The following is a 26,937-nucleotide window of genomic DNA, read 5'->3' as shown; positions in this document are numbered from 1 at the left end:
ATAAAACCCAGAGTTTAACTCTGATCCCATTCTGTGGCTTTTTTCCCTTTTTTCTCCCCCCCTCCTCTTGTCTTTGGCACACTTTATTTTCCAGTAAAATAAAGAATGAAGATGGATTATTCAAAACTGATAACAGTAATGGACCATCATGTAATGTTTTATTGAATTTGAGTTCTGTAAATTATGTGGTGGAGAGAAATTTGCCTGCTTAAGTATAACAGAAATTGCTACTGTGTTCCTATAATTCTTCACAGTGTAATTTAAGGAAAGTCCACTATCCATATCACTATTGAATAAAAGGTAAAAAGGTGCTATTACCCCAACGTGACAGCTCTCGTTTAGCCTCCCAAGCGACAGAGATAAATGCGTCTGCTTATAACTTACTTGGCAGGAGTCCAAGGTAGTAGGTGGAGTTGAAAATAGTCTTTCACCTGGACATGTGATTAAAAAATTCACAAAACAACAGAGGCAGGTAGTCTTGAAGAATATTCGATGTATTTTCTTGTTAGGGAGGTTTCATGAAATCATATTTTCTTCTGAGGGCTTTGAAGTCCCATGAAGCTGATAAAATCTATTTGAATCAGTGATTATGTTCAAAGAGGAGACAAACGGGAGGCCAGACAGGCCTTTTGTTCCGATTGGCAGTCTCTTTCGCTTATCTGCTGTTTTAAAGAATTCATAATTAGCTTTTGGAAGTACTGATAATATTTATTGAAGGTTTTTTCTTTCTTTTGCAATTACTAATGAATTTTACTCGTAATAACTTGTAAACTCTTTTTGGAATGTAAAAAAAGGTTTAGGAATTCATCAGTAAGTTCACTCTTTAAGTGAAAAAAATTAGACCTCTCACTTAACCCCTATGTAAAGACAATGCAGAATAATTTTATGTTTTTATGTATCAAGCACATAGTGCATTATTTGAAGATGTAAAGTCCCAGTGAAAAGCAGCTTCTCATTTCCAATAAAATTAATATTCATGAGTTGTTGGTAACCTACTACATAACACAAATTCTCAGGTTCTTTTCAGAAACAAGAATGACTGATGATTTTGTTTGATTTTGTTCAGTAAATTCATTGAGCACCTATGGTGCACAGTACTGATGATATGTTTCAGTCCTGGTGTTTTAGTATATTCTCTGAGATAGCAAGTAAGGTACATGATGACCTTGACATATGATTTTTTAGCACAAAGAAAAAATTTTGGTATTAGATACCTCTTACTCTTCATGGGGGATTACTACAAATGACCTTGACCTAAGTCTGAAGTGTATTTTTCACTATGGGAAATAGGAAACGGGCCACATACATCTCGTGTCCGTAAATGCACCTACTCAAATAACAACAGCTTGAACAGGACCAGAACATGGATTTCCATATTCAGATTCTAATACTCATTTTGCACCCAGAATTATTCTCAAGTGACATGATTTTTTTGAGGGGGGGTAATTAACACATTCTAATCAAAACATTTTCTAACAATATTTTCAAGCATTTCCACCAGGGGGCACTCCCCTCATTGAAAGCCTGGGCCAAAAAAAAAAAAAAAAAAAAATCCAAAGGTTTCTAAAACACCTAACACTGTCTACACCGACTACTTTAGAGCTCGTTGAGTGTTCCAGGATTTGAAATATCACTTTAGACCTTAACATATTGCAGGCAGAAAAACTGTACTTGCTGCAGTAGAATATTAAGTGGAAATAAATGCTTTGCCCCTAAAACACTTTATATGCTCAACTGGGAAGTCATACCAACATCAAAATATGGGTGGAGGAAATTTTAAATTTTCTCCCAAGTGACCTACTGTCTTCTAGTTTAAGCATGCAGGAATGACTTAGTTTAATGTTAAGAGGACTTGATAGGGAATATTATTATGTATTTTTTCATGTGTTTTCTTTTCTCACTATAGTTCTCTGCTGTCCCAGAAAACATTTTTAATAGAGATGATACAGTATTTTGTTATTTGAGATTTATAAATGTCTAATTTCAATTTTCCCAAATATGATAACATCCTAAATATTTATAGGATCTCTTTTGACCTAATCTGTTTTTTTTTTCCAATTACTGAACGGTTAATGTAGATAAACGTCTTACAAAGTGCCATATAACTTTTCATTGAAGCCTTACCTTGATTAAATTAAGAATTATCATTAGAATTTACCCATGAGTATCATATCTTGTTCTTAAGTTTCTATCATTCATTTATAATTTTTTCCTTTTGTGGTCTGAATACACATAATTAATCCATGTAGTAAATATTTATCAGACACGTGGTAGGCATTGTGCTATGATGACAAAAATGAATATTAGGTTATTATGCTCAAGGAATTGATAACATTGTATTTATCTATACTGTACATTTCTGTCTCTTGATTTCTGTGTAGTTCATATATATTGCTTTGCCAAGCACATCTTTTAATATATAACATTTGGTGGGGAAAAGTAGAGAGCAGGGGTTATTTTTTTACACCTCTTTTCCAGCATTTTTTTGAGACCTGTATTTTTCTGTTTCAATGTGACACATCAAAAACACAGTCAATCTAATTAGTTGGCCTTGTGCAAATTAAATAGCTGGATGATTGACTGCCTGTTTGACTGAATTTTGGTTAAATTGACTGGATGTTTTATTCTTGTATAAACACAGTTGCAGCATTGCTTGTCAGTCTTATGAATGAAAGGACATGTCCCCTTAATTCTTCAGTCACATTTTTTAATGGTGAAACTGAAAGTTCGGGCCCACTCTCCAGGTTTTGGATGCAGGACCAAGTGAGAGACTAAAATTTTACTCTTAAGCCCCCTCAGCCTGTTGGAGCTTCTTTTAAATAGCAGCCTAGTAATCATTTCTAAAGTGGACAGTGCTTTTATACTATCTGCACTTAGGTGTTCTATTTGGGCAATATGGTACCTTATCCCTGAGGAATTAGGAACAAAACTAGGTTTGCACTTCTAGGAAACCATGAAAAAAATCCAAATGTTATCATCTTGAGTCTCAATCATTTTGATATGACACTTTGCCTCCCCTTCCCCAAATGTTCCCTTCCACTGTTTCTGCAGGGTTATTGGAGAGTGAAATTTGCAGATGACATGGAGATCTTGACAACATTTTATTTGGAGCTATCTCGTGATACACTGATATTCTGGCTAAATGTAGAAAGCACATGTGTCTTGGTATTCCAGGCATTATTTATTGTACAGGATAGAAAAGGTAAAGGCTGCTCAGCTCTTTTGAAATGGACAGCAAATTTTGGTAATCCTTCTATTTCATATAATTCCTTTAAAAAAAATGAGGATACCCATTCATTTTTGAAAGGCTTTTTCCAAAAATAAAAAAAAAAATTGGTTGACCGTTAATGCTCTAGTATTTGGGGGGAGAGAGAGAGAGAGAGAGAGAGACCTTAAAGGACTTTACTTATGGTTTGTAAATTTCTTCCATTACTAATAAAGACTTCTGTTCCTTAAGAAATTCAGCAGCTACAGAATTTGATAGTGTTCTTTTCCTGGGCATACCGTGATGGATTTTTGCAATGTAAAAATGGGGTTATGTATTTCAGATTTAATCAGTGGTTTCTGAAGTTGAGAATTTCAACCTGTTACCCAGAGGTATAGTTATGGCATGATCGTATTTAGAATTATTCAGGGTAGTCTGTATAGTTTCCTTAAATGCTAAATAGAAAGAATCACTTGTCATTAATTTGAAAATTAAGAGATAACTTAAAATATTGACTGTGAAAACATAGCATGCTTTAGTAATATTCTTTTTCCTGGTATGTTACAGTTCATTTTCTGGTATGTTCTTTGAAAGAAGGATTCTCCTTCTCTAGAAATGGCTTTGTGTCTTTACATATTGGGCTGTCGGCATTCCACTGCCTTTGTCTAGGCAGCTTGAGAGCTATACAGTTCAATGCTGTTGTATCATGAGCATTTCGTTTATTCTTAACTTCCCTCGATCGTCTCTCTGTGAAAGATTTCATGGCAAGTTAAGCTACTCAAAGGAAGGAGACCAATTAGGCAGTTTCAGTTTGTGTTATATGTAAAGCAGATGCTTAATAAAATTAAGAATACAATTGAGGCTCTCCTCTCTACCACTTCACTTGTAACCAATATATTTCTATGCAGAATTAATGCTTCTGACTGTTCATTTTCTATAAACAGAGTGGAGAAGGAGAGGGAAGGACCCCCCGCTGGCTGGGGCGAGCTAAGGAGCAAGCTCACCCTGTGCCTTTCATCCCCTGCAGGGCTTGCTTTCAGAAATCCTCCGAAAGGAAGAGGACCCCAAGACTGCATCCCAGTCTTTGCTGGTAAACCTTCGGGCTATGCAGAATTTCTTGCAGTTACCAGAAGCTGAAAGAGATCGGATTTACCAGGATGAAAGGGAAAGGAGTTTGAATGCTGCCTCGGCTATGGGTCCTGCCCCCCTGATAAGCACACCGCCCAGCCGCCCCCCCCAGGTGAAGTCTCCTGTCCTCTTTGCCCTTCTTTTTTTAATGTTTGAGGAAGAATTTCAGCAAGAAATTGGAAAGACAGATGAATAGATATCAATTTTTCTAAAAATAATGATTCATAGAGTTGCTTGAGGAGAATTTGGTCCCAAATCAGTGATTCTGATATAAAAACAATAAGCTACTAATTAGAAGAAAGAAAATGGCTTTGTGTTGCTTCCTTTTGGGGGTGCTTTGGGGGTGAAAAGTAATCTTTAAAGGGGACGTTTGTCTCTACTACTATTATTAAGTAAAGAAACATTTAAAGCTCAATAGGAAAAAAAGTAATAAAGTCAGTTTTATCCCTATGAGTTTGAGAACTGCTGTTTGAATAGTAAATAAATAAAAATAAATAATTCCATTTGTATTTATGCTTTCCAATACGAAGTGCAGCTGGTGCCAATTACACATCATCTCGTTTGTAATCTTTCATAATTAAGTTTAATACAATCCTTGAAGGCAGATTTAAATGGGGCTGATAAGGAATTCCACCCATTTTCCCAGAAATGGGCACATTTTCTATTTCCCAAATTCTCTCACTTTTTAGAAAGGACAAACTCACCATGCAGGTAACTTTGTGTATGTGTATCTATATTTTTATTTTTTTTAATCAACTTCTAATTTTTTTAATCAAGTTATAATTATGAGAATTCAAGAAGTTGATTTGCAGTATAAACTAGATAAAAGTTTGGTAATGAATTAGACTTAAAATCAATAGGCAAATATATTTCTTACACATTTAATTTATTGCATGTACAGCTCTTAAAAATAAGGTAAGCTAAAACTGGATAAAAATTGAATATGGAACACAAATTCAAAGTATTCTTACAATATAATGTCATCCTGAAATCGTATCTTGATGTTCATTTCTTTTCCATCAACAGTAAAAAAACCAAAACAAAACACCTTTCCATATATGGAAATACAGAAAAAGCACATTGAGCGCTAAGAATGGAACTACCACAGATACTTCATCAATAAGGAATAGACATAATCTTCAGCCACTTGTCGAGGTCCTTAAGCTCTGTGCTGTAATGTTATGAAATGAGTCTTTTGTAGAAACGTCCGAAGTCCGTTTTCTCCATTTTATGCAATGAGTATCAACTTGGTCTTAATGTCTAGGGTGCAGACTGTAAGGAAGTCATTGCTGTAATTGTGAATAAGAAAGTCATGTGTCTCTAGCAGAGAAGAATGGTATCTATCTGCATATGTACGTATCCACCTGCCTCCACACACAATTATTGAATTTGATCTGTAAAGCCCTCTATAAAATATTTCTTAAGAAAAAGAATGAAGATATATATATATATATATTATATACATATATGATATATATTATATACACATATTATATATATATTATATACATATATTATATATGTATATGACTTTTTAAGAGTGACAAAACAAAAAATACTGTACTTTGGACTTGGTTTAACACTTAGTTTGTTCTGTTTAGAGTTAATACACCATCATCAGTTAACTTTGCTTCTGCAGTCAACACAGAAGGCCTCTGGGCAAGGAGTTATTTTACTTATCACTTAATCTGCAATACTAACAAAAGAATTGCTTACTTAAGATCAGTATGAACTTCAGCATTGAGCTGTTTCTTTTTTCTTTTTTTTTTTAATCTATCCAAATATTTGACTTAGTAATTCCTTAATACAGTTTTTGTTTTCTAATTTTTCTGTGATCGCAGTGCTTTTGTTTTTCCAAATGTGATTCTGCTGTCCTCATTCATCAGGTTTTTTCTTTAGCCACATTTACAGTAATTCTTAAATGGTATTTCTCTTCATATACTATTAAGATACTTTTGGGTAGCTCTCCTAATATGTGTCTGAATGACAAAGCCATTTGCTGATAAGTTGGGATAGAAAATATAATTTATTTTGGCCTACATTACTGATTAACTGGTTGAGCCACCCGTAGCTGTATTTGTTCTCCAGAGAGGTTGAGACCAAGCCCTTAGCTGGGATATCCAGCCAATGATGATCCAGCCACGTAAGGCGTGTAGATACCACAGACTCTTAGTGAAACTCAAAGGAGAAAAGTTTCTGTTAATGCGATATTACTGGCCATCTAACCAAATTCCGAAGGGATTATCTGATGTGTGTAGGATTTTATTTGACTGCTATAACGTGCATCTTCAGGTATCTGAATTTGCCTCACTGAGAATCCCTTTGCATTATTTCATATTATTGCAATAGAGCTCACAACCAGTTTGTTCACCTTTTACCCTTGAACAGTGACTTTATGAATGACATTTTAAGAAATCTTTAATATATTAAAAGTATTATCAATGTCAAATAAGTACTTAAGATTTGGACAAATGTTTCTCCAGCAGCTGAATTAGTAATGTTTTGCAGCCGTGGAAATCGGATGTTTTTAAAGGGGAACCAATACACTATACTTAAGGTTTTAATGTGCCTGTTACAAATGATTGAAAGGGAAGGGGGAGAAAGGACAAAACCACAAATACAGAAACAGACTGCAGAATTTTGTCTTTTTTAATTTTATATTTTGACAAAGAGGAATCTGTTACTGCATTTCATTTCCCCTTAAATAAAGAGATTCGAAACATATTTTGAGACAAGTCTTTGGCTTGGGTTGGACCCGAACCCTGATTTCTTTATAAAGAACTTTGTTTTATTATTTTTATTTATTTATTTATTTTTAAGTAGGCTCTGCAGCCTGTATGGAGCCCAGCACGGGGCTTGAACTCACAACCCTGAGAACAGGACCTGAGCTGAGATCTCAAGAGTCAGATGCTTAACCGACTGAGCCACGCATTTGCCCCTAAAACACTGCTTTTTAAAGGCAGAGGTCCCTTGTGGCTCACAGGAGATCCAAACTACCTTGAGGCCCAAGAGAGCAGGATTCTCTTCCAGCTTCTACCCTGTAGAGTTGAGGTCATACAGAAGATTATTGAGACATACTCCTTGGGTCACACCAGACTGAGGACTTACACTGTTGAGGAACTCAGATTCTAAATTATCTTTGAGAAGAAATTTCCCTGCTTTTAGTCAGGCTCCAGGTTTTATTCCAAGGGATACTTCCCCTGGAAAGATCTAGACCAGCCTCAGAAATCACCACAGCCCTTGACTAGGTGAGACGCTTCTGGTGCAGTCCTGTCCCTTGTGCTTCAAGAGGGACAGTCGTGCCATGAGCTTTGTCCTCTGTCTACAGCAGTAGACTCCAGGCCCGACCTGTTTGCTGGAAGCCCATTTTCATAAATTACATGTTCTAATTCAAGAAATAAGTATATCATGTACTTGATAATGGTTCACAGTTCTCTAAAACCTTCATGCCCGTGAATTCATTGAGTCCAACCTTTTGGTTGGAGAAAGAAGAGAAAACCAAATTTAATATTGAGTCAGTTTTCACATCCCCTATTAAGTCTCTTGCTCTTTCTCCTACCTCAAGCCACCTCCTCAAAACACAAACACTTTAGAAAGGGGAAAAAGAAACTTGGGGTCTTCTTCTGTTTCTCACAGAGGGTGGGAAGTTTAATTTTTAGATTAGGAAGGGGAACACGTTTGAGAACCTTCTCCTGATAGAATACATTAAATGTTTGACAAATGATCCACTTTTTTTTTTATAATAATATTTTTTTATTATGTTAGTCACCATACAGTACATCCCTGGTTTTTGTTGTAAAGTTTGATGATTCATTAGTTGCGTATAACACCCAGTGCACCATGCAATACGTGCCCTCCTTACTACCCATCACCAGCCTATCCCATTCCCCCACCCCCCCTCCCCTCTGAAGCCCTCAGTTTGTTTCTCAGAGTCCATAGAAATGATCCACTCTTGAAAGCCTTCAGATAGTTGGGCTTTTCTGAAATGGTGGAGAAAATAGCCCTTTCCAAACTTTGCTCCTATGAATATGTTGGGGGAGCCCAAGCCCTCCAAAGCTCCCTGGTCCTAAAGGTTTCTTTTCTTATTATGCTTAGCAAATTTTACAGATGAGTTTATAAGAGGAATTTGATTAATAATAATTAGTGATTACTTTCCGGAACTTGTCTGTTCCACAGATCAGTTTAAAGTTGATGATTTCTACTTAGGTGTGTGCTTATTCTGATTTTATTTGTGTGTTTTAATATGTGTGACTTTTGGAGTTAAGTTAGCACTTTCTGTTTCCATAAGGACTGTTTGGAAGCCTGTAATTATCAAGTTATAAATTCTACATGAATTACATAATGATTTTTTCTTTATATTTTTATATCTAATCTTTATGTAATTCTTTAGTTTCTTCTAAAGGAAGATGGAATATTTTGTAACAGTGCTTTAGAAAATGTAGTAAGTTCATATAAGCAATGCATAATTAATCTAGTAGCTGCACCCTTCTGTCTCTTTCCAACAAAGTCTTCTAGAATGTGATGAAACATAGGTTTAGTTATGGGCAGGAACTTAACACTTGATAAAAGTTTTGTTATGAATCGCTTGGTCAGCATGCTTTTAAGATCTTACGTGCTCATAAAATGGCTTCCCATTAGCAGTCATCTTTTTAAAATACTAGAGGACTTTTCAAAGACCATATTTGGAAAATAATTACTATTGTTCCTAAAAAGAACAGAAAGAAAAGTATAAGAAGATAGAACCATGATATTCAAGACAGTATTAATAGATAAAAATTTGAAAATGGGGACCATTTTCTGTCACCAGTAAGAATACCTCAAAATAGCACATTTCTGATATTACATTACCAAGAAAGCATGTATAGTTTGCATACCTTGACAAATAAATTCAGGTTGGATTTGTAAAATGAATGACAAAGCCATTTGCTAAAAATTAGATCTTAATGAGCCAGATTTAGCAGAGGGCCGCCAAAAAGCAGATCCAGCATGTCTTTAAAAAATTAGAATTTTTCCAAATAAAGAAATCCTGTATAACATCATGACTTCAGTGCAGTGCAGTAGTTTCGAAGATAAGCATTAGCATTAGACAGACTTAAGTTTAGATCTCACGTTGCCTTATGGATAAATTCTTTGTTTTAGGAGATTTTCTCAATTTTAACGTGGGGCAAATAATAATCCTTACTCAGGGCTTTTGTGCATGTTAGAGCTAATGTTCCTGAACATGATGCCCAACACACTATAAAAAGGTAGTAAATGCCAGCCTTTGTTATTATCAGAATTATTATTAAGACTACATCCGACTGTAATTGCACGTGTGTGTGCGCGTGTGCACGCACATGAGCTGTGTGTTTCCAGACAGTGCCTCCTCCCCCAAGGAATGGTATGTTTCGCAGTCAGGACCACAGTAGGGTTCATTTTGTGCAGCACGGAGGTAGCATCCAGCATGTGTATGGTATGTAGAGTTCATTTTCTAGTACGGTTTGATGCATTCAGCAATGCAGGAAGAAATAAAATAGAATTTTCATGGGAAATTTGTGTTCTGCACAATTGTAGAGAACTATACAGCCGACCCTGGTGCTTGCACCCTCTCCTGCCATGGGAGGGTGAATAGTAGAAGCTCCCCATTCCTAACCACTTCCCCGGCGCCGCCGTAATGACGGAGTAGTACACCCTACCTTGATAAAAGCTACTCAGAAAGCAACTGCATTTATTTTACCTCCTGTGCTATTTGCGGAGAAGAGCTGAAGAGTAGTTTGTTTTGCCTGGAATGAACTACTTTATGAATTTTAATGTGTGATATAATATTAAAAGCTAAACCAGGATTAAAGAAGATTTTTTTTGTACTAAGCTAAAATAGTACTTAGTAGAGTGAGGTATAAAAGATTTTTGTTTCCATTTTTACCTGGGGAAAAATTCAGCTTTCATATTTTTGAAAAGCTGTCCAAGTCAGTTCCCCTTAAGCAATAGCTTGTGTTTAGGAAAAAATGTGATTGCAGAATTCTAATAGCTTATCTATGTTAAGATGCATATCTGAGCCAACAAGGTGATGAAGACGAGCTTTTCTAAATATTTTTAAAATGAGTGATACAGAGTTCCTTACTTTATATTTTAAAAAATTGTTGCCCCTTTTTTTTTTAATTTTAAAAGTTTCATGTGTACGTCTTTTCCACTTTTGATTGTGTTGGCTACTAGGAAACAGTTATTTGATTTTTTTTTTTTTATGATTTGAAATTCTTGCTTTTTGGTTCAAGTTGCAGTTGCTTCATTAAAAAAAATTAACGAAATTTTTAGAAACCAAATCACAGGGGTGTAACAAATGATTATAGCCCACCTCAAAGATAAATTCTTAAACATAGTTTTTACAAAAGAATGAAAATTATTTTAAAAACATAGTGAAACAACAAGTTTCCAAAGCCTGCTCTCTTAACTATTGCTAAGCAGATTGTTACCAAGGAACTATTTCTTCCAACGCACTGGACTTCATGCCCCCATTTCCATAACATTCAATTTTCAAAGCGATTGAAATGGCTTTTCTTTTCTCTTTCATTTAAACAGTGAGAAAAATAGGTATTAAAAGAGACCCCATGGGGTGATCAAATCTATCCTTCTGCCTCAAAGCAAGACCACCCCAGAGCAAAGTTGCGAATCTCACCAAAGCAACTTTGTAGGCAATTTATGGTAATGCGTTAACTCTTCTGGCTCCTAAAGTGGTATTTAGCAGATTATTGCTTCAAAGCCCTGTGTACGTTCTTAGTGGCCTCCAGTCGTTCATATACCTCCGAGAGTGCCCTCGCTTTCTGGAGCCTCCGAGCTCGAAGAGGGACTCTGGAAACTGAGCCTACGCACTTGCCTTCCCCGTCTCCAGCTTAGAGGTTAGCAGGAGCAAATGATGCCCAAGCAATTGGTCACTTGTCCTGTCTTACTTTCTGTATGGTGCACCCGTTTCCCCCATTAGCCTTTCAGAACTTAGAAGGGTAGTGTCGAGGTGGAAGGATCTAGCTGCCTCCTCCAGAGAAGCAAGAGCTGAGTTATTTTGCTAACTGGCTGGAAGTTAGAAGTCATGTTTTAAAGACTCCTATTTACTCTCTTCAGTGCAGAGGGTCGAATTGCTTAGGATAACCTCTGCCCGTCTTTTGATACCAAATACTAGGGGGAGAATGAAGTAGACATGAAAGACTATAGCATGACTAAAAGATTATATCATTTCATGACAGAAGAAATCATTCATTTATTCCAAACTGGACTTCATTGTATATGCGAACAGAAACCTGGGTTCTGGAAAGGATCCTAAGAAACATGGTCCATAGTGAATCATCTGGCTGGGAGAAACAAGGGCCTGCATCTGTGGTATCTTTTCGTTTACATTTTCACCAGTTTCTTAGTGAAAAAGCAGCTACGTAGTTCACACGTAAGTCTTCCAGGCTGGTTCACATAACTGCTTAATAAAAATTAAATTTAGAGTTTTAAAAATTAATAATAGTGCCAATAAATTTTGAGGATGAGATTTTATTTTTACCCCAAAATTTTGTGTCATTTTACTGCTGATACCTGCTTGTCATTATTCTCAAAGGCGCTGATACTAATTCTTTACTCAAGAGTATTCATTTTGCATATATTTATAAAGTCACTGATTATATAATTTGTGTAACTTACAGTAACGTTCTGTTAAATATCGTGAAACATTTTCTTATTGTCTGGTTCCACAAGTCAAAAGGAAATAGTTATGTACAAGGGTGCCAGGAAAAGATGAAATAATTATACAGAACAGCTTGGACATGCACGTGTAAAATGCAACCAGCCTTTATGATAATTAAGCAAGGCACTCTACCTGTTTCATGGATGGATAGAAGATTTAAATATGCAGCTCTGCAAATGGCTTTGTTATGGAAGATTTTTTAAATGAAACATAAGAGGAACAGGCATAAAAAAAAAAAAGAGCCTAAAATTAAAAAGGCCATAGTATGTAATAGCTATTAGTGATGCAATTGTCTATTAGGCACCGGGCACCCAGTGAAGATACAGCACTGGGCATTATGATTTTAATTGTGAATTTACTTTGTTAGAATTGCAGTGGACAGTAATTGGGAAACAATTAGTTTAGGGTTTTCAAGTCTTTGGAACTATTCTGTTTTCCAGAAAACTTACTTTATGGCGTTCTAATTCCTGTATGTCAGCTGGCAGTTGCTGTCTTATTACAGATGCAATCACCTGTGACAATGGGACTTTCTTAACTTAAGCAATCTGATCTCGCGGTAATAACTAATGTTGAACGACTGCACTGTTGATCACCTTGATCGTAAAAGGAGCAACAGTGTCCAGTTTGGATGCCGAGCCTGAAAAGCTTCAACACAATTTGGCCAATGAAAAATGACAGTCATGTTCAAAATGTTTTGTAGGTGAAAACAGCTACGATTGCCACTGAGAGGAATGGGAAACCAGAGAACAATACCATGAACATTAATGCTTCCATTTATGATGAGATTCAGCAGGAAATGAAGCGCGCTAAAGTGTCCCAAGCACTGTTTGCAAAGGTTGCAGCAACCAAAAGCCAGGTAAGAACCTCGGTTAGGCACTGAGAATTTTGATCCACGTTGCCTGTGAAAATTTCGTTCAGAGGGGTGTCTGTTTTCAGTATGAACCTGCATCACCGAGAGGGCACGGTCTCCAGGATTGTTGACGGAGCTCTGTGATGAAACCAAGTGTTGTTGAGATTCGGGTAGCAGATAATGTGGTTTTGTTTCCTCCAACACCCACTTTCCTGACCAGGGATTTCTCAGGAAATCTCGGGGTCAGTTAATAGTTGTTTTCAGAAGAGTATCGTAATGTATAGGCAGTTTCTCAATGTGGTCTATTGTACTGGTACAACTAACTTGAATTACTATTGTTTCATGATTGCTTAGATGACCTTGATTTCCATCCTAAAAGACTACAAACATAATAGTTTTTTCTGTTCCAACTCAGGCATCCACAACTATTAGGTACACTTACTAAAACAAACTGGCATGCCCTCCACAGGTATCTTTGCACATTCATGACCTTACCTTTTCCATAGATAGACGATGTGTAAGCCATACAGATCAAATTACAATTAGAAAACCTGCCCAAATTTGATGAATTATAAATGAATACAGTTGAATTGGAAAAGTTACAAGTCCCTACCAAACAAGTTAAAAAAAATAACAAAGGAGAGATAATGCAGTCCTGTAGCAGTATAATGTTCATATATTGAAAATTTATGCTTATCAAAGCAGGGTCATCTATAGGAATAAACTTACAATTACTTAATAAATCCTCGTTCAAAGCCAAGAATACTTTTTAAAGGACCGGAAGAATACTAAACTGTCTTCCCCTTTACAACAGTATTTGGTAACATTATCAAGGTGGGAATTTAGAGGCAGTCAAGGGCTCAGGTGAGATTTTAACAATTGTGATTTTAAACAGATATATTTTCCTGATCATTAATGAACTCTCCTTTATAAAAGAGCCTGGCTGCCGTCAACTTCTGATAGAAATAGACAGTTCTGAGAGTATTTACAGTATGCTGCATTTACTGTATCATACTTTTTTTTTTTTTTTTAGCTCTTGCTTAAATTTTTCTCTATCAGAATTAATAGTGGTACTTGATAGGGGTTTTGCTTTAGAAAAGGTTGTTCTTATTTAAGTTATAGGCTGGATGAAATACTTAAGGGATATCTTGGAAATGTTATATAAAAATGATTAAACTCAAGCTGTGGACTGTAAAAATTATAGCTTTATAGGCCACATGCCTGCCTACCCTTCAATCACTGTCAAAGTGATAATTTCTACAATAATATGTTTCTTTTATTGTGAGATTCTAAACATCAAGTGCTGTTTAAACATTAAACTGAATTGTTTATGTTAGTGCTGTACTCAGCGTGTCATACATCAGGCCACCGTAATCTCTCATGGAATGTAAAATTCTGTCATGAATCATGGCTTGTATATCGGAAATTACTGTAATTTTGATTGGAAATTACAGGGCTCTTGAAATGTTTCTAATTATGATAGAATGTTAGAGCCGCTTCAAACCTGTGTGCTTCTTCAGATGTCTTCATTTACATGCCAAGACTATGCATTAAGGAGAAATGTCCTGCTCTCACTTTGCCCCTCACCCACCCACCCTGCACATTCTTGTTTTGGCTATTTAGTCTAATTATGATGAGGATCTCGTGTTCAGTCGTATATTATCTTGCCTCTCTTTCTGATCCTGCATCTTTTCTGACCTGTCCAATTATTTATCAAGAATCACAGACTGTATTGTTACGGAGCCAAACATTCTCCAAATCCTGAAAATAGAGAAACGCAGAAAGTAGACGCGTATTATTGTAATAAGGGTCAGCCTTAAAACGAACAAAAATAAATACTAAAACTTTTCGATAACTGTCATTTGATTGCTTGTCATCTGTCACTCACTTCGGTGACATTTCCTGCCTCCCCATTTCCTTTCTGACTACAGCGTAGCTCTTTTCAGTTAGTAGCCTCTTCGTTACCTTGATTCTTTCTTTCTTTCAAATGGCATCCCCAAATCTGCCCATCTGGCCTGAGCTTCTGATTTGGGAGCTTTTTAGTCCAGAGGCAACGATTGGTCGGTAATGTCATGTGAGTGATGTTCCGGTGAGTTTTTTAAACATGCTTGCTGTGTGTACCCCTGTCCTACAAAGCTGCCTGTGAGTCTCTTTCAACCATGTTGACTGGCAGCTTCTCTGTCTCTGCCAGGATGGTGTGTTTCCCAGAACCCCTAAAGCTCTTAGCTAATCCCCTCATTACTGATTAAGAAGGAATCCAAGGAGCCGATTGTTGGCGGTGGGGTCAAGCATACTGGTAACTTTAATTCTTTCGGATAGTTATTCCTAACTATTAATATCCTGTCACTTCCTAACAGAGGATTTTTTGTACTGTTCCCTTTGTCGTTCAGTTTAGTGTCAGCACCACCCTCAGTATGAAAATAGGTAGAAAGATTGATGATTACTTAAAAATAAGCAGTCCAAAAAGTGTGTATGTCATGGAGAGAGGAAGTCAGACTTAACAAGGGAACGTAGTCACTATTTAACTTCTGTTCTGCCGTGATTTTTGTGAAGGAAAGAGAAGCACTAGCAAACAAGTAAACAAAATCTTCAAGTCACACTGACCTTCCCGTGGTCAAAATTTTTAACTTCTTAAAGAGTTACTTACTTCTGAGATCAGTACGTGCCACGGCCTGTCAGAGTGAGGCAGAGGTTCCTGTAAATGAAGCGTGTGTGAAGAGGGAAGAGCTGGAGGCGCCTTTACCTCAGGCCGGCCGGCGCCGTCTGCCTCTGGTCCTCCGAGCTGGCTTACTGTCCAGCGCCATCTTTGTGCTGGGCCCCGCCGTGCGTTATGTGCGACCTACATTTAATTCTCAGAGTCACCCTCGGAGCTAGCCTGGTTTTCCTCATTTTATACACGAGAGTCACCAGACTAAGAAATAGTAGAGCCAACCCCAATTTCTCGGTTCTCGTCCTCGGTCCTCCTCTTTTAGTATTTCCTCAGGGTTCTAGGCGCTTCAGGACTGAAGTGATACCCTGCTCTGGGAAAGAGGAATTAGGGGTATTGGACTAACTGATCGAGGAAGTGGCGGGAGCTTTCCTTTCTTCGTTGACATTTTCATGGACTACAGGTTCTTATCAGCGCAGGGTCCTAGAAATCCAGGCTTTTTCATGTCCAGTTGGGGTGAGGACTCCAAATAGGCTATGGTCCCGTCTGTATCACTGCTGTTATAATATTGAGAAATTATTTAACCTTTTTGAGCCCAAGATTCTTTTAACATGGGAGAAGATCGTATGCTAGAATAGGTGCAGAATAACTTTTAAATTATACAGCACTCTACACAAATGGATAACGCCTTATCACGTGCTAAGCGAGAGGCTCAGACCTCTACACAGAGTGACTTATTTATTATCTGTGTACTTATCTCAGATATTTTTCATTTAGACTAAAGGGCAAAACTTTAGGTAGGTATCCTGAATGGCAGGCAGCATAATCATTTTTTAAAGTTTCTACAGTCCTAGAATATTGTGAAACTAGACACATCATAGTTGTGCTATGAACTGACTAATGCACGAAGTATTTTCAGTAAAAGAAACCAACTCTGTGGATTCCTCCATTTCACATGTATTCTGTCTTCTCTTTGATGAGTAACAGAAATGAGATTGTTTTTAACTCCCATAGAAATGTCTGAATAAAATATGCAAGTAAAAACCGAAGGTAGGCTACTTTTTGTGCTTGGGTAGGAAAGCAGGCTAATGCAAACTTTAAAAAGATGATATGCTTTAAACATAATGTGAATAGCTACAAATGAATACACTTTATATTCTGGGTATTCAAATAAGCAGCAGTTTTTCCAAGTGAATCATATTGGAATTTTATCAAACATTTAGTCTGATAACATTCAAATAATTATGAGAGCAGAATTCGCTAATTTTACTGTTTAAAAAAAAATAGTTGATTTGGGTAATAACCATTACGGTATCAAGGTTCAGTTACTGTTCATTGGTTATAGTGTTTTCATATGGGAGATGGAAATGGAATTTTTTCCTTAATGGTGGCAGATGTTGGAATCTAATTTTATTCCACAGCAAGCCTCCGGAGAGCTCTGAGACTTAAGGTGTATGTCCAGCAAGGGGACATTAGCAGCGCCATAGGCCTCGCCTTGTACATCGAATTGTTACATTGATTTCCATGTCTGCAGAGGTGTGGCTTGCAGACGCTGTCATGTAGGAGTAAAGGGCTTTGACGGAGCAGCACTGCATCCCCACTTGTGTTTAGAAAATGATTTCTCTCTAGTGCTTTATTGAACAGGGTATTTCTTCTAGGTAAAGTGGCTAGATGATGAAAATACTATTTGACTGAACATGACTGAATATAATCTTTGGCAATCTCTACCACACCAGTCCTGTAGAGTTACAGGACCCTGGCTGCTATTGCTTCGGCTACTGATAGGGATGGTTTTAGTGCTGTAAAAAAAAAAAAAAGAAAAAGAAAAGAAAAGTGGCTTTTGCCTCTGCAAAGAGAGCACAACTAATGGAAGAGAGCAGGAAGATTTGGGGCATCTTTTTGGCCTTTAGCCTTTGGGTTTGGAAATTCTTCGAGGGTGATTGGAATGTCTTAAATTCAAGTAAGATGATGTGTCACGAATCAGTGGGGCTAGAAATGGGGCAAAAAATGTAATTTTCATTGCTGGGAGCAGGAATGTATCGTGACAAAACCCAGGGAAAAAGAAATCGCGGAACCATGATTGCCCCCTGTACTCCAGCATGTTAGTGAAGGTCTCTTTTATTTGGTTAGAATTAAATGACACTTCAGGGAGACTACACTTTGAAGCTCTGTGCTGATTCATGCTTTTGGAATGTTCATGCAACAGACTTTGCTGCAACACGATTTCACCTGTGTAGCCTCCTGTGGAAGACACAGAGGAGGCCCCTGCGGATGGGAGAGTCACGGTTTCTGTTATTTCTGGTGCCACATCCTTTTCTGGGAGTCTGTGGGGCAATCTTGACATATTGTACTCATTGCCCCTTCTCTTGGGCAAATCGAGTTTTCTTCAGGCAGGGTCTGGGGAAAACCTGCCTCTTTACACACTCTCCATCTAGTGCTTTATTTTGTTTATTATTATGATTATTATTTTTATTTATTTATTTATTTATTTATTTTTACTGGGGAGAGGTGACTCTGGGGAGATGCAGCTTAGATTTCCCTGAATCGGCTTTCCTGGCAGAGGAAGGGCCAGAGAAGTACTATGAGGGGAAAGCAAGGAGAGAAGCAAGACAACACCAGGTGTAACCTGCCCATACACACTTTAACACCCATGTGGGAGGCCCCCGTGCTGCATTCTTGAGTAAGAAGGATGTGGAGTTCCATGATCTCCTGAATAAGGTGTCCTGTGTTGGTAACCACCTAAAAATCTCTTATGTCTAAATACTGGAAATCCATATTGGATTTAATTTTCTAAAATGCAGACCTATCTTTATATTTCTGGTTGGTTGCTAAACAGGACTATTGAAATCAATGGTTTTAAATACACAAATATTGACATACTCTAACAGTTTAAAGGGTACACGATTGTTACAGTGTTTTAAGAGCTAGTTAAATTTGTGGATCTGAATATCAGCCTGTCTACATTTTAAACACAAGCCTATATTTTATAAATCTAGGGTTTGATCACGGAGGCCCAGAATTATTACATAGACCACTTACTTGTTCATTATATTTTGGGCTAGAAAATCACGTAAAGGGATGTTTTTCCTTCTATACACTTGATGCTGTCTATTTTAAATGAGTTAGACGGGAGGTTTTCAGTTACCTTATTGCCACTTCCAAATCATTTAAAATTTTCACTCTTTTCCCTTAAATTTAAACTTAATTCCCCTAAATCATATAAATACGTTTTCTTCATTGACCCACCTAATAATTTAACTGTTAAAAATACAGTCATGATTCATTAAGCCCATTTTCTCCATGTTGAGAACATGTCGTAGGAAAATTTTAGACAATATTTGAAAGGAATCAGTTTGCGAATATTGGGCCAGCTCTTTAAAGAGGGTCATCCTATGGGGAAGTCCAAGGAAGGTGGTTACCACGAAGGTGGTCACTTTAAAGTAGCTCAGCGTACGCGTTCTAAAGCGTGAGTACACCAATTATCTATAGAACCTGCTTTAATCGGAAGCCACCTTTTGTCCTGAAATGTTAGGATAAAGTTGAAAACTGTGGACAAAGAATATTCCGTGGGAGTTCCTCCTTCTGGAAGCTCTTTCATGATACAATCAGTTTTGACAGGTGATGAGTGAGTTCTTTAGGACAGGCTCAGGCCTCCACAGATTGGGAGCAGGGAAGAGAGCAAGCCCATGGGGTTTAACTCTTAATAGCAGTCAGTCCTCAAATGGAACGTAACTCGCTTAAACTTAGCACATAGCCGTAACACTGATAGAATCCTTCGACAGACTACCAAGTTGAAAGGAAAAGTGTTTTCTCGGAAGTCTCAACAGTTGTCTTTTATGTTTTGGGTAGTAAAGGTAGGTTTTATTTTAGCTTTATCTTTCTTTTTTCCTCATATGAGAAATGAAAATAAAGGCCCTATGAAATGAATGAACTATGAAAATGCATTTATGCAAAATGACAATAGAAAAATAGCTCTGAAAGAAACTGCACCATTAAAATTTCCCATCAGTGAAAGGTGCTAAGAGAAGGATGGAGGAAGTTATGTTGCTAATACGAATCTCAGGTGGATTTTTTCCTGCACTGCCAGAATGCCTTCGGTATCTTAAAAAGTAACCTTTAAGATTATTCATTTTTATAAGTACAGTTGTTAAGCTTTTACACATGCAATTCTTTTGCATGACAAAACACAACAGTGTCATAGACCACTCCTGTAAAAATAAATGCATGTATTTTAGAGATTAGCAGAAATATAGTCCTCCTGTAATTTATCATGAAATACCTTGTGAAAATACAAGTTCCATCCTCTCATGGAGTTGCCATACAATTATTAAATTGATGAAGTTGTCTTTTTTCTGAGTCTTAATCTACTTCTGTTGTGTGTTAATAGAGAATCTTTTCTCCTCTGATTGCTTGATTCACCAACTCCAGTTGCCTTTGTGTATTTTTTTTTTAACAATTCCCTTTTCAACCAGTATGCTTCAGGAATTGGGTTTAAACACACTGTTTCATAAACTGCCAGCCTCCTCGGCCGCCTCAGTGCCTCTGATTCCGTAAATCAGATCATAGGCAGCATGCTGTCATATAATAAGGTGTCTGATCCTTATTACCAGTTTGTTGATGCACAGACTCCTTCAAATTGACCATTGCAACACATGGTTTCCCCTGAAACTAGCTGTGATAATTAGCATGGTTCTAATGAGACAGAATGTCACTGATCTTGTGCTGAACTGTCGAGTATCGGCGCTACGGATGGGAACTGTCAGAGCCTGCCATCTGTGACAGCGCTTGGCATATTCCAGGGGCAAGATAGAGCATGCTCAGTAGAGTATTTTCAAACAAATGGCCCTTTTCTTGATGAGGGCTCTGTGTTCTGATCAACTGGAAGAATGTTTGCCCCAACTCTGGCCTGCGCTGCACGCGTTTGGGGATCCAAACGCGCATAAACATTTAAATCTCTGTTCTGTGTTACGTAAGAGAAGAATCTTTTGTTTAGCAGGTGAATTCTAAGTGGCATTCCTTCCCCTGATTTTTGACTCTCCCAGTTGCCCCATATGGTCAGTTAATGGCAAAGCAGTCATTTACGATACTTCTCCCAATTTTAAAATGGCCTTGTTTAAAAGAGATTTGTTGGGAGTTGGGATGGCTCTTGGTGATGAAGCAGTCTGCTTTGATGGAGAGGAAGGGGAAAGGAAAGAAACAGCCCCGAATGTAGTACAGGAATGCCCCGGTTGAACAGAAGAATTAAAATGGACAGGACGTTTAGAGCTGTAGGCTCCAGAGAGAAGTAGAGATTTTTTTTTTTTTTTGCTAGAGTAAAAGTCCAGCGCTGCTTATCATTCCAAAATATGCTTTGTTGCTTTTTATTTCCTCCTCTCTGGCAGACCACACAGGGCTTGTTCTGAAGAACATTTTCACTAATCTGATCAGGCAGCCAAATACGCCGGGAAAACTGCTTTAATGATCCCACTAATTACCTCAAGTCAATATGAACTGTATTATTAGACTGAGGGAAAATATTCCATTAGGTCTCCCCCTTGGGAGTTTCTCCGCTTTGTGATGTCACTGAAGCCTTCACCCTCTCGCTTGTAATTAATTTTATTTACACACGCAGGCACGCACAAGGTCACACCTGCACAACCGGCGCTGGCCAGGGAGCTTGTGGCACTCCGGCTTAATCAGATCTGTCATAATTACCATTCTGCATGTTTCTGACACACGCTGTGAAATATTTCAATTTAACTGCCGCTACCAGCACAACCAGATGTAGTGCGAGTGTGGCTGCATTGGAAATATTATTCCTCAGGATAAACTCTCTCCTCCTCCTTTTTCCTCCCCCCCCACTTTACAGCTAATGTGGCACAGAAGCTGATGTATCCTGTAAATCTTGAATGCAGCGCTAGATTGATAACAGGCGATTAGACAGTTTAACCACAAACAGCTTGTTCATTTTTCACAAATGAAAACCACATGTGGTGTAACTAAAATTTCAGGCCCTTTTTTTTTTTAAGAGTTGGGGTATGGTTGTGTGTGTGTTGAAGATGTGCTTAAATAAAAATAAAATACAATGAAAAGAAGTTAAGTGTCTATAAAAATGGAGAAGTTGCCTAGGCTTTTCCAGATTCTTTTATCAAAATCCTCATCAAATCCCCTTTTTCCACTTTCACCAAAACTCGAATGAGAAAAAGATTCTCCATTGGGCTTTCCGTTATTTTTCTCTAAGATTTATTTTGGATGGGAGAGATAATATCCCTCTGGTCTATCCCTTTGTATTTTTTTTCAGTGCTAAACCTTTTATTTGAACGTAAGTTCTGAAAGCATATTTACTGTTGGGTATGTGTAGTTTTTTAAAGGTCAATCTCCTATTTTTTAAAATGAATAAGTTGATAGTTTAGACAATTCAGAAAGAAAATGGACCCAATCAGGAAATTTATTTCTTAAAGATGTTTGTTGATATGCAGAATCAGTCTGAAAGGTAGAGTTCAAAACCAGTGAATTCTGTTTCCATAGAAATTTTGGAGATAACCTGGCAGAAAGTACAGGCTCAGTGGGTTACCCTATAAGGCCAGAGTTATCACCAGTCTCAGAAGAATCCAGCCATAAAAAAATTAAAGTACTGGAGCCATAAGAAGGCAGATAAGCTGGTAGAAAACTAAAATTAAGAGAGGAGAAAGAAATAGGGTCAGTGGTGATTCAGAACCGTACCTGTAGAGAAGATTCACCACAATCCACTTTAGAGAACATTTAAAACCATAGCTGTAGCCTAGTTGAATGTCTTTTAATGCCCAATAAAATACACTCCTATTCCTTTAGAGGTGCCATTTCCCGGAGACTAGTGGGTTTTTTACCCTTGTTCCCTTACTTCATCGTGTCTTCCTTCGTTATTTTCTCACATTAAAAAAAGCAAACAAAATTTAAAAAAACCCAAACAAAAAAAAAAACTTCACTGCCCAAGTTTTTCACCAGAACTTTCTTTCCCCTTACCCTGGCTATCTTCTGTGTGTTTTGGGTTTGCTCCATGATATCATCCAAATTTGAAATTTAACATTTTTTCTGCCTCTTTATGCTTTCTTCTGCCCAGAATATCACTTTAAAGAAAAAAAAAATGTTTGCGTTTTAGTTAGAACCCTTATCCCATCTCAGATGCTAAGCAGTTCACGCAGTTAATACCAAATTATTAGGTCAGTTGCTTCTCACATTCTTCATCTGCCTTTATAGTCATTTTGCAAGATGCAGATATTGTGGAAGATTTGATTCAATCCCCACCTCAGCGATCTGTCACAACACTATTTCCCGTTGAATACAGATGTCCCCTCAGAATCCTTAACACAAAGGTGAAGGCACCGGGCACTAATCATTAGCTCAACTCACCGCTGCTTCAGTTGCTTGTATTTTAGGATTCCCAAGAAGAGGTTTGATATACATAGCACAGTTGTATGGGGATGAGTCCAAGAAATAAGAAAGTGAAAGTTCAGAAAACAAAAAAAACCTATGCCTTATGACATCATTGCTACTGCTTTTGCTTTAATGACCCTGACGTTTTTGCACAGCTACTTCAAGATATGTTAGGGATAAACCAGCATGCAAATAGGATCGCATCTTGCAGTCATTGGTAGAGCTCACCACAGAAAGGAAACTTAACTTGTTCCTTAGCAAGTGAAAGATTTCATTAACATTCTGGAAAATCATCCGCTAGTTTTCCATGTTTGTAAACTTTTGTTTTTGTATGTTAGAATTTCTTTGTTTCTGGCACACCTGTTGATCCAAAAGGGAACAGGAAGAAGAGCAAAAAAAAAGTTCAGGGTTTGCTGTGGTATGTATAGAGTTTGAGAATATTCAATATCTTGGGTATGAGGGAAGAGCATGTCTTTTCATTAAATTTAATTAGACTATAAGAATCCCATTGTTCAAAAAAAGATTATAATTTTCCTTATGGACCCCACTAGATCCCTGTCTAATAAAAGGACAGTTTTCACGTATCTAGTAACAAATCATAGTTGAAGAGTCAGTAGAAGGTAGTTCAGAAAACTTGATCCTGCCCAGCTCAGTCCACTTTTCCTTAGCGCTGTGCAGTTGTTCTTCTGCAGTGTTCTTCGATCCTCATAAAAATATACAGGAAGGAGAACTGGCTATTAGCCATTTTCTTTTGGACCCACTGTTTGCGTTTTTCATTGTTGAAATCATCAATATCATTTACAGAATAGCTTGCCTTTGTCTTCCGAAGCTGACGGGAATGGGAGAACGTGGTCCTGAATGTCTGTGTCAGATAAAAACAGGGTAATGGTAGCTAATTGACAAACTCACAGATGGTTTATGTAACAACTCGGACATAAGCTTCATCTTTCAGAGAAAGCGCTGAGGATTGCAAAGAGTGGCAGTCCCACTTCCACCGATCCCACTTCCACCTCTAGCGTGCTGTATAGCCTCGGGCAAGTTGTTTCACCTCTCAGGCTCAGAACTTCCCCTTCAGGAAGGCAAAATAGGTTGGGTCAGATTATGTCTAATGTCCTTGCAGTTTCAGCTTCTGTGAGTTTGTTGCTGAAACAGGTGCACAAGTGTGAAAGAGGATGCTATTTTGATTGAAGGTACTGCCGACAGGTGTGTTAGTCTGAAAATGAGTCACAGAGGAGGAAAGGTTTTGAATAATGAAAGGGCTTCGTTTGGGGGGTTTGGACAGATAAAGTGCTATTTTGGGGTCTGTAGCCAAAAAGCATTCATGGGTGGGAGAGTGGAGAGAATTGATCGGGATCCAGTGTAGGAACTGCATGTTAGACAGCGGGACATGAGCTGAAGGTTGATGGAACTCATCTGAGACTGATGATTACATATCTGAATGACCTCTCTGTCATCATCAAGGACCTAGCAGAACCAGGGCAGTATAGAGATGAGATGAGCTCTGTTCAGTTGGGGAACGGACTTGGCTTCGTATGCAGCGGGGCGGTGTTGGCCACAAAACCGTGTGACTTGAAGGGTTGCTAGAGTTTCCTCCCTAAACACATTTTCTTCTTTGCTTCTTTTTTTTTAACTGATGCTTGAAATTCTACCTTTAACATTTCACGATTTTTGGACTGATGTAAGTCCTGGGAAGGATAACACATTAAAGAGGAAAAAATATTCTCGGTCCAGGTTTGGAAGAGGTTAGTGAAATGAGAAAAATGAGGCAGGGCATGACAACTGAGTTGAAGGAATATCTTGAAGCCCATATTTGCAAGTTCATAAATTGGTACCTGTAGCATTTAATAGCTGCTGAGGACTGCCTGTTCCCAAATGTCTCCTTTAAATGTTTACCCATTTACTAATGGTACCAACACGAGTGCTACTTGTTATGGGTGCTACTTGGCTGGTTCATTGATGGAGTATTTGGTGGTTTAAATGAAATGCAGATTAGCTAAAAATAAATTACTTTCAATAAGGTCAAGGAAGTGAAGGCTGTAAATAAAATATACATTCACAAACAGACAAATGCTATTAGGAAATCCAGCTCAGTCCACGCCAAGCTGTTACTGTCTAAATTGCCTTCTTTCTTCCTGGCTTGCAATTAATTTTTGCTTGTGTGTTTGGAGATTGGGGGAAGGGTAATAGTCTAATGGGTAATGATTTTATTTTAGTATTTTGATTAAAGAGACTAAATAACTTGGACCCTGGATAACCATAAGGACTAAAGCCTTATCCATCAAGCTTAATTTCTAGACAGAAAGTTGTGTTATATTTCTGGATAAATGTAGCATTGTGCTACCTATAATATATAGTGAGGAGATGATTGTGTGGGAGTTATTTTCTACCTATGCGCCCCCCCAACCATCTTGCCTATTCACTTTTTTTCTTTAACCCTCTACTTGACTAGACTCCTTCTGCCCTGTCCTCAGATCTTAAAGGCAAATACTTTAAAACCATTTGTTCTTTGAAAAGTGGTGCTGAGAGCAAGGACCATTATTTGTTTACCTCTGGTTTCCTAACCTTTGCACAGCTCCCCACACCCCATGGCATGCCCAAGTCACTGTTCTGTTCCTTTCCCTGCTGCCATCCTCCATCTGCCCTGCTACCTTATCCCTTTCTGTTTGGGAAACCTACCTCTCTTTGGAAAACCTCATTAGAGTTCCTCTTCTGACAGAATTTCTCAAAGGATAATCTGTTAATCTTGTCTACCTTTACAGTTACTTGGATGGGACGAAGTTAACTAAATTAGAATATGGTTGCTTTATGCACGGGTTATAAACCCATTTTCTGAGTTTGTAATAGGACCAGGAGAAACAGGGAGATCTGTTAAGTGCTAGTACAATTGTTAATTAAAAATGTTTAAGCTGTCAAACCATTGTTTTATGAATGAAATCTCCTCTAGCACCGAAATAAATAAATCAAGTAAAAGTCTTCCCCCATTTTGGTCGACAGGATGATTGGGTAAGGGTGGGCATTCTCATCAACCATGGCACTTGTTGAGATGCCCTGATGGAAACCTGGGGCTCCTCAGGACACAGTCTGGGAACCATCGTACTAGTGATTGTTTTCCTCCAGCCCATCTCTAACAGGCATGGTCCTTTAGTGGCAAAAATAAGCCCCCCCCCAAAAAAAAAAAACAAAAACAACCCAGGAAATCTTTTCCATGAATCCATAAATACCAAAGTTTTCTAAACTACTGGGAGGTTATATAAGATAGTTCTAGAAAAATATTTGAAATATATGTGGGGCGGTGGGAGTTCTTAACCTGTGGCCCACCTTCCCCCAGGGGGTCCATGAACTTGGAAAGAAAAAGAAATCTTCATTTTCATTAACATGTTACTGAAATTTGACATTTTATTCAATTACCAATATGGGCAATAAATCATAGTAGTACTAACAATAGGTATGAATTTGTCAGCAGTAAAAATCGCAGATATTTTCACATCACATTAAGTTATTGCAGATATCTCAAAATGTTATCTTTGCTCATCACTATAAAATTACAGTAGTTATCAGATCTGTTGTTAGAGCTCGTTATTTATTGTGTTAATAAAGAAGCATTTATATTACTATATCACAAATTTTTGATAACTGTATTTCTGCATAATTGGTTTTCTTCATAATCTTCGGTATTTTATTTCAGCACACAAAAACATTGTTCTGGACAGGCATCATCTGTGGGCTTTACCAGCTTGCCAGAGGGTCGATGGCACAAAAGAAATGAGATCAATGATTAGTTAAATTATATGTTTGGGGGGGGGCACTTAACATATTTTTTTAGTACATTAGCTGAACAGTTCTTGAATTTACCAGGGAAATGTTTGTTATTTATTATTTTATAGTATGCTTATTTTTCAAATGCCCTTCACTTCAGAGCATGTAAGCAGAGCATTGCACTAACACTTAAAACAACAGCAAGACCAGAAACCTTATCGGCAGCCTTTTCTCTGACTTTCTGATGCCGCATACTGTGCAGG

The 26,937-nt window shown here is 37.7% G+C and overlaps 1 protein-coding gene across 13 annotated transcripts in view; it reads left to right on the top strand.

Moving 5' to 3' along the window:
• SATB1 (SATB homeobox 1) overlaps positions 1–26,937 on the top strand; it is a 99,243-nt gene that overhangs the window by 54,399 nt on the left and 17,907 nt on the right. For 12 of the 13 annotated variants that reach the window (XM_034662051.1, XM_034662041.1, XM_034662047.1 and 9 more), the window contains 2 exons: positions 4,233–4,445; positions 12,730–12,885. In XM_034662051.1, coding sequence (XP_034517942.1) covers positions 4,233–4,445; positions 12,730–12,885 — 369 coding nt within the window. The remainder of the gene's footprint in view (positions 1–4,232; positions 4,446–12,729; positions 12,886–26,937) is intronic. The other variant, XM_034662054.1, reaches the window with a different exon arrangement.

Source organism: Ailuropoda melanoleuca, chromosome 6 (assembly GCF_002007445.2).
Source record: "Ailuropoda melanoleuca isolate Jingjing chromosome 6, ASM200744v2, whole genome shotgun sequence".
Taxonomy (NCBI): Eukaryota; Metazoa; Chordata; class Mammalia; order Carnivora; family Ursidae; genus Ailuropoda; species Ailuropoda melanoleuca.
The sequence above is the reverse complement of the archived record's forward strand: the minus strand, read 5'-3'. Positions and strand labels throughout refer to the sequence as shown.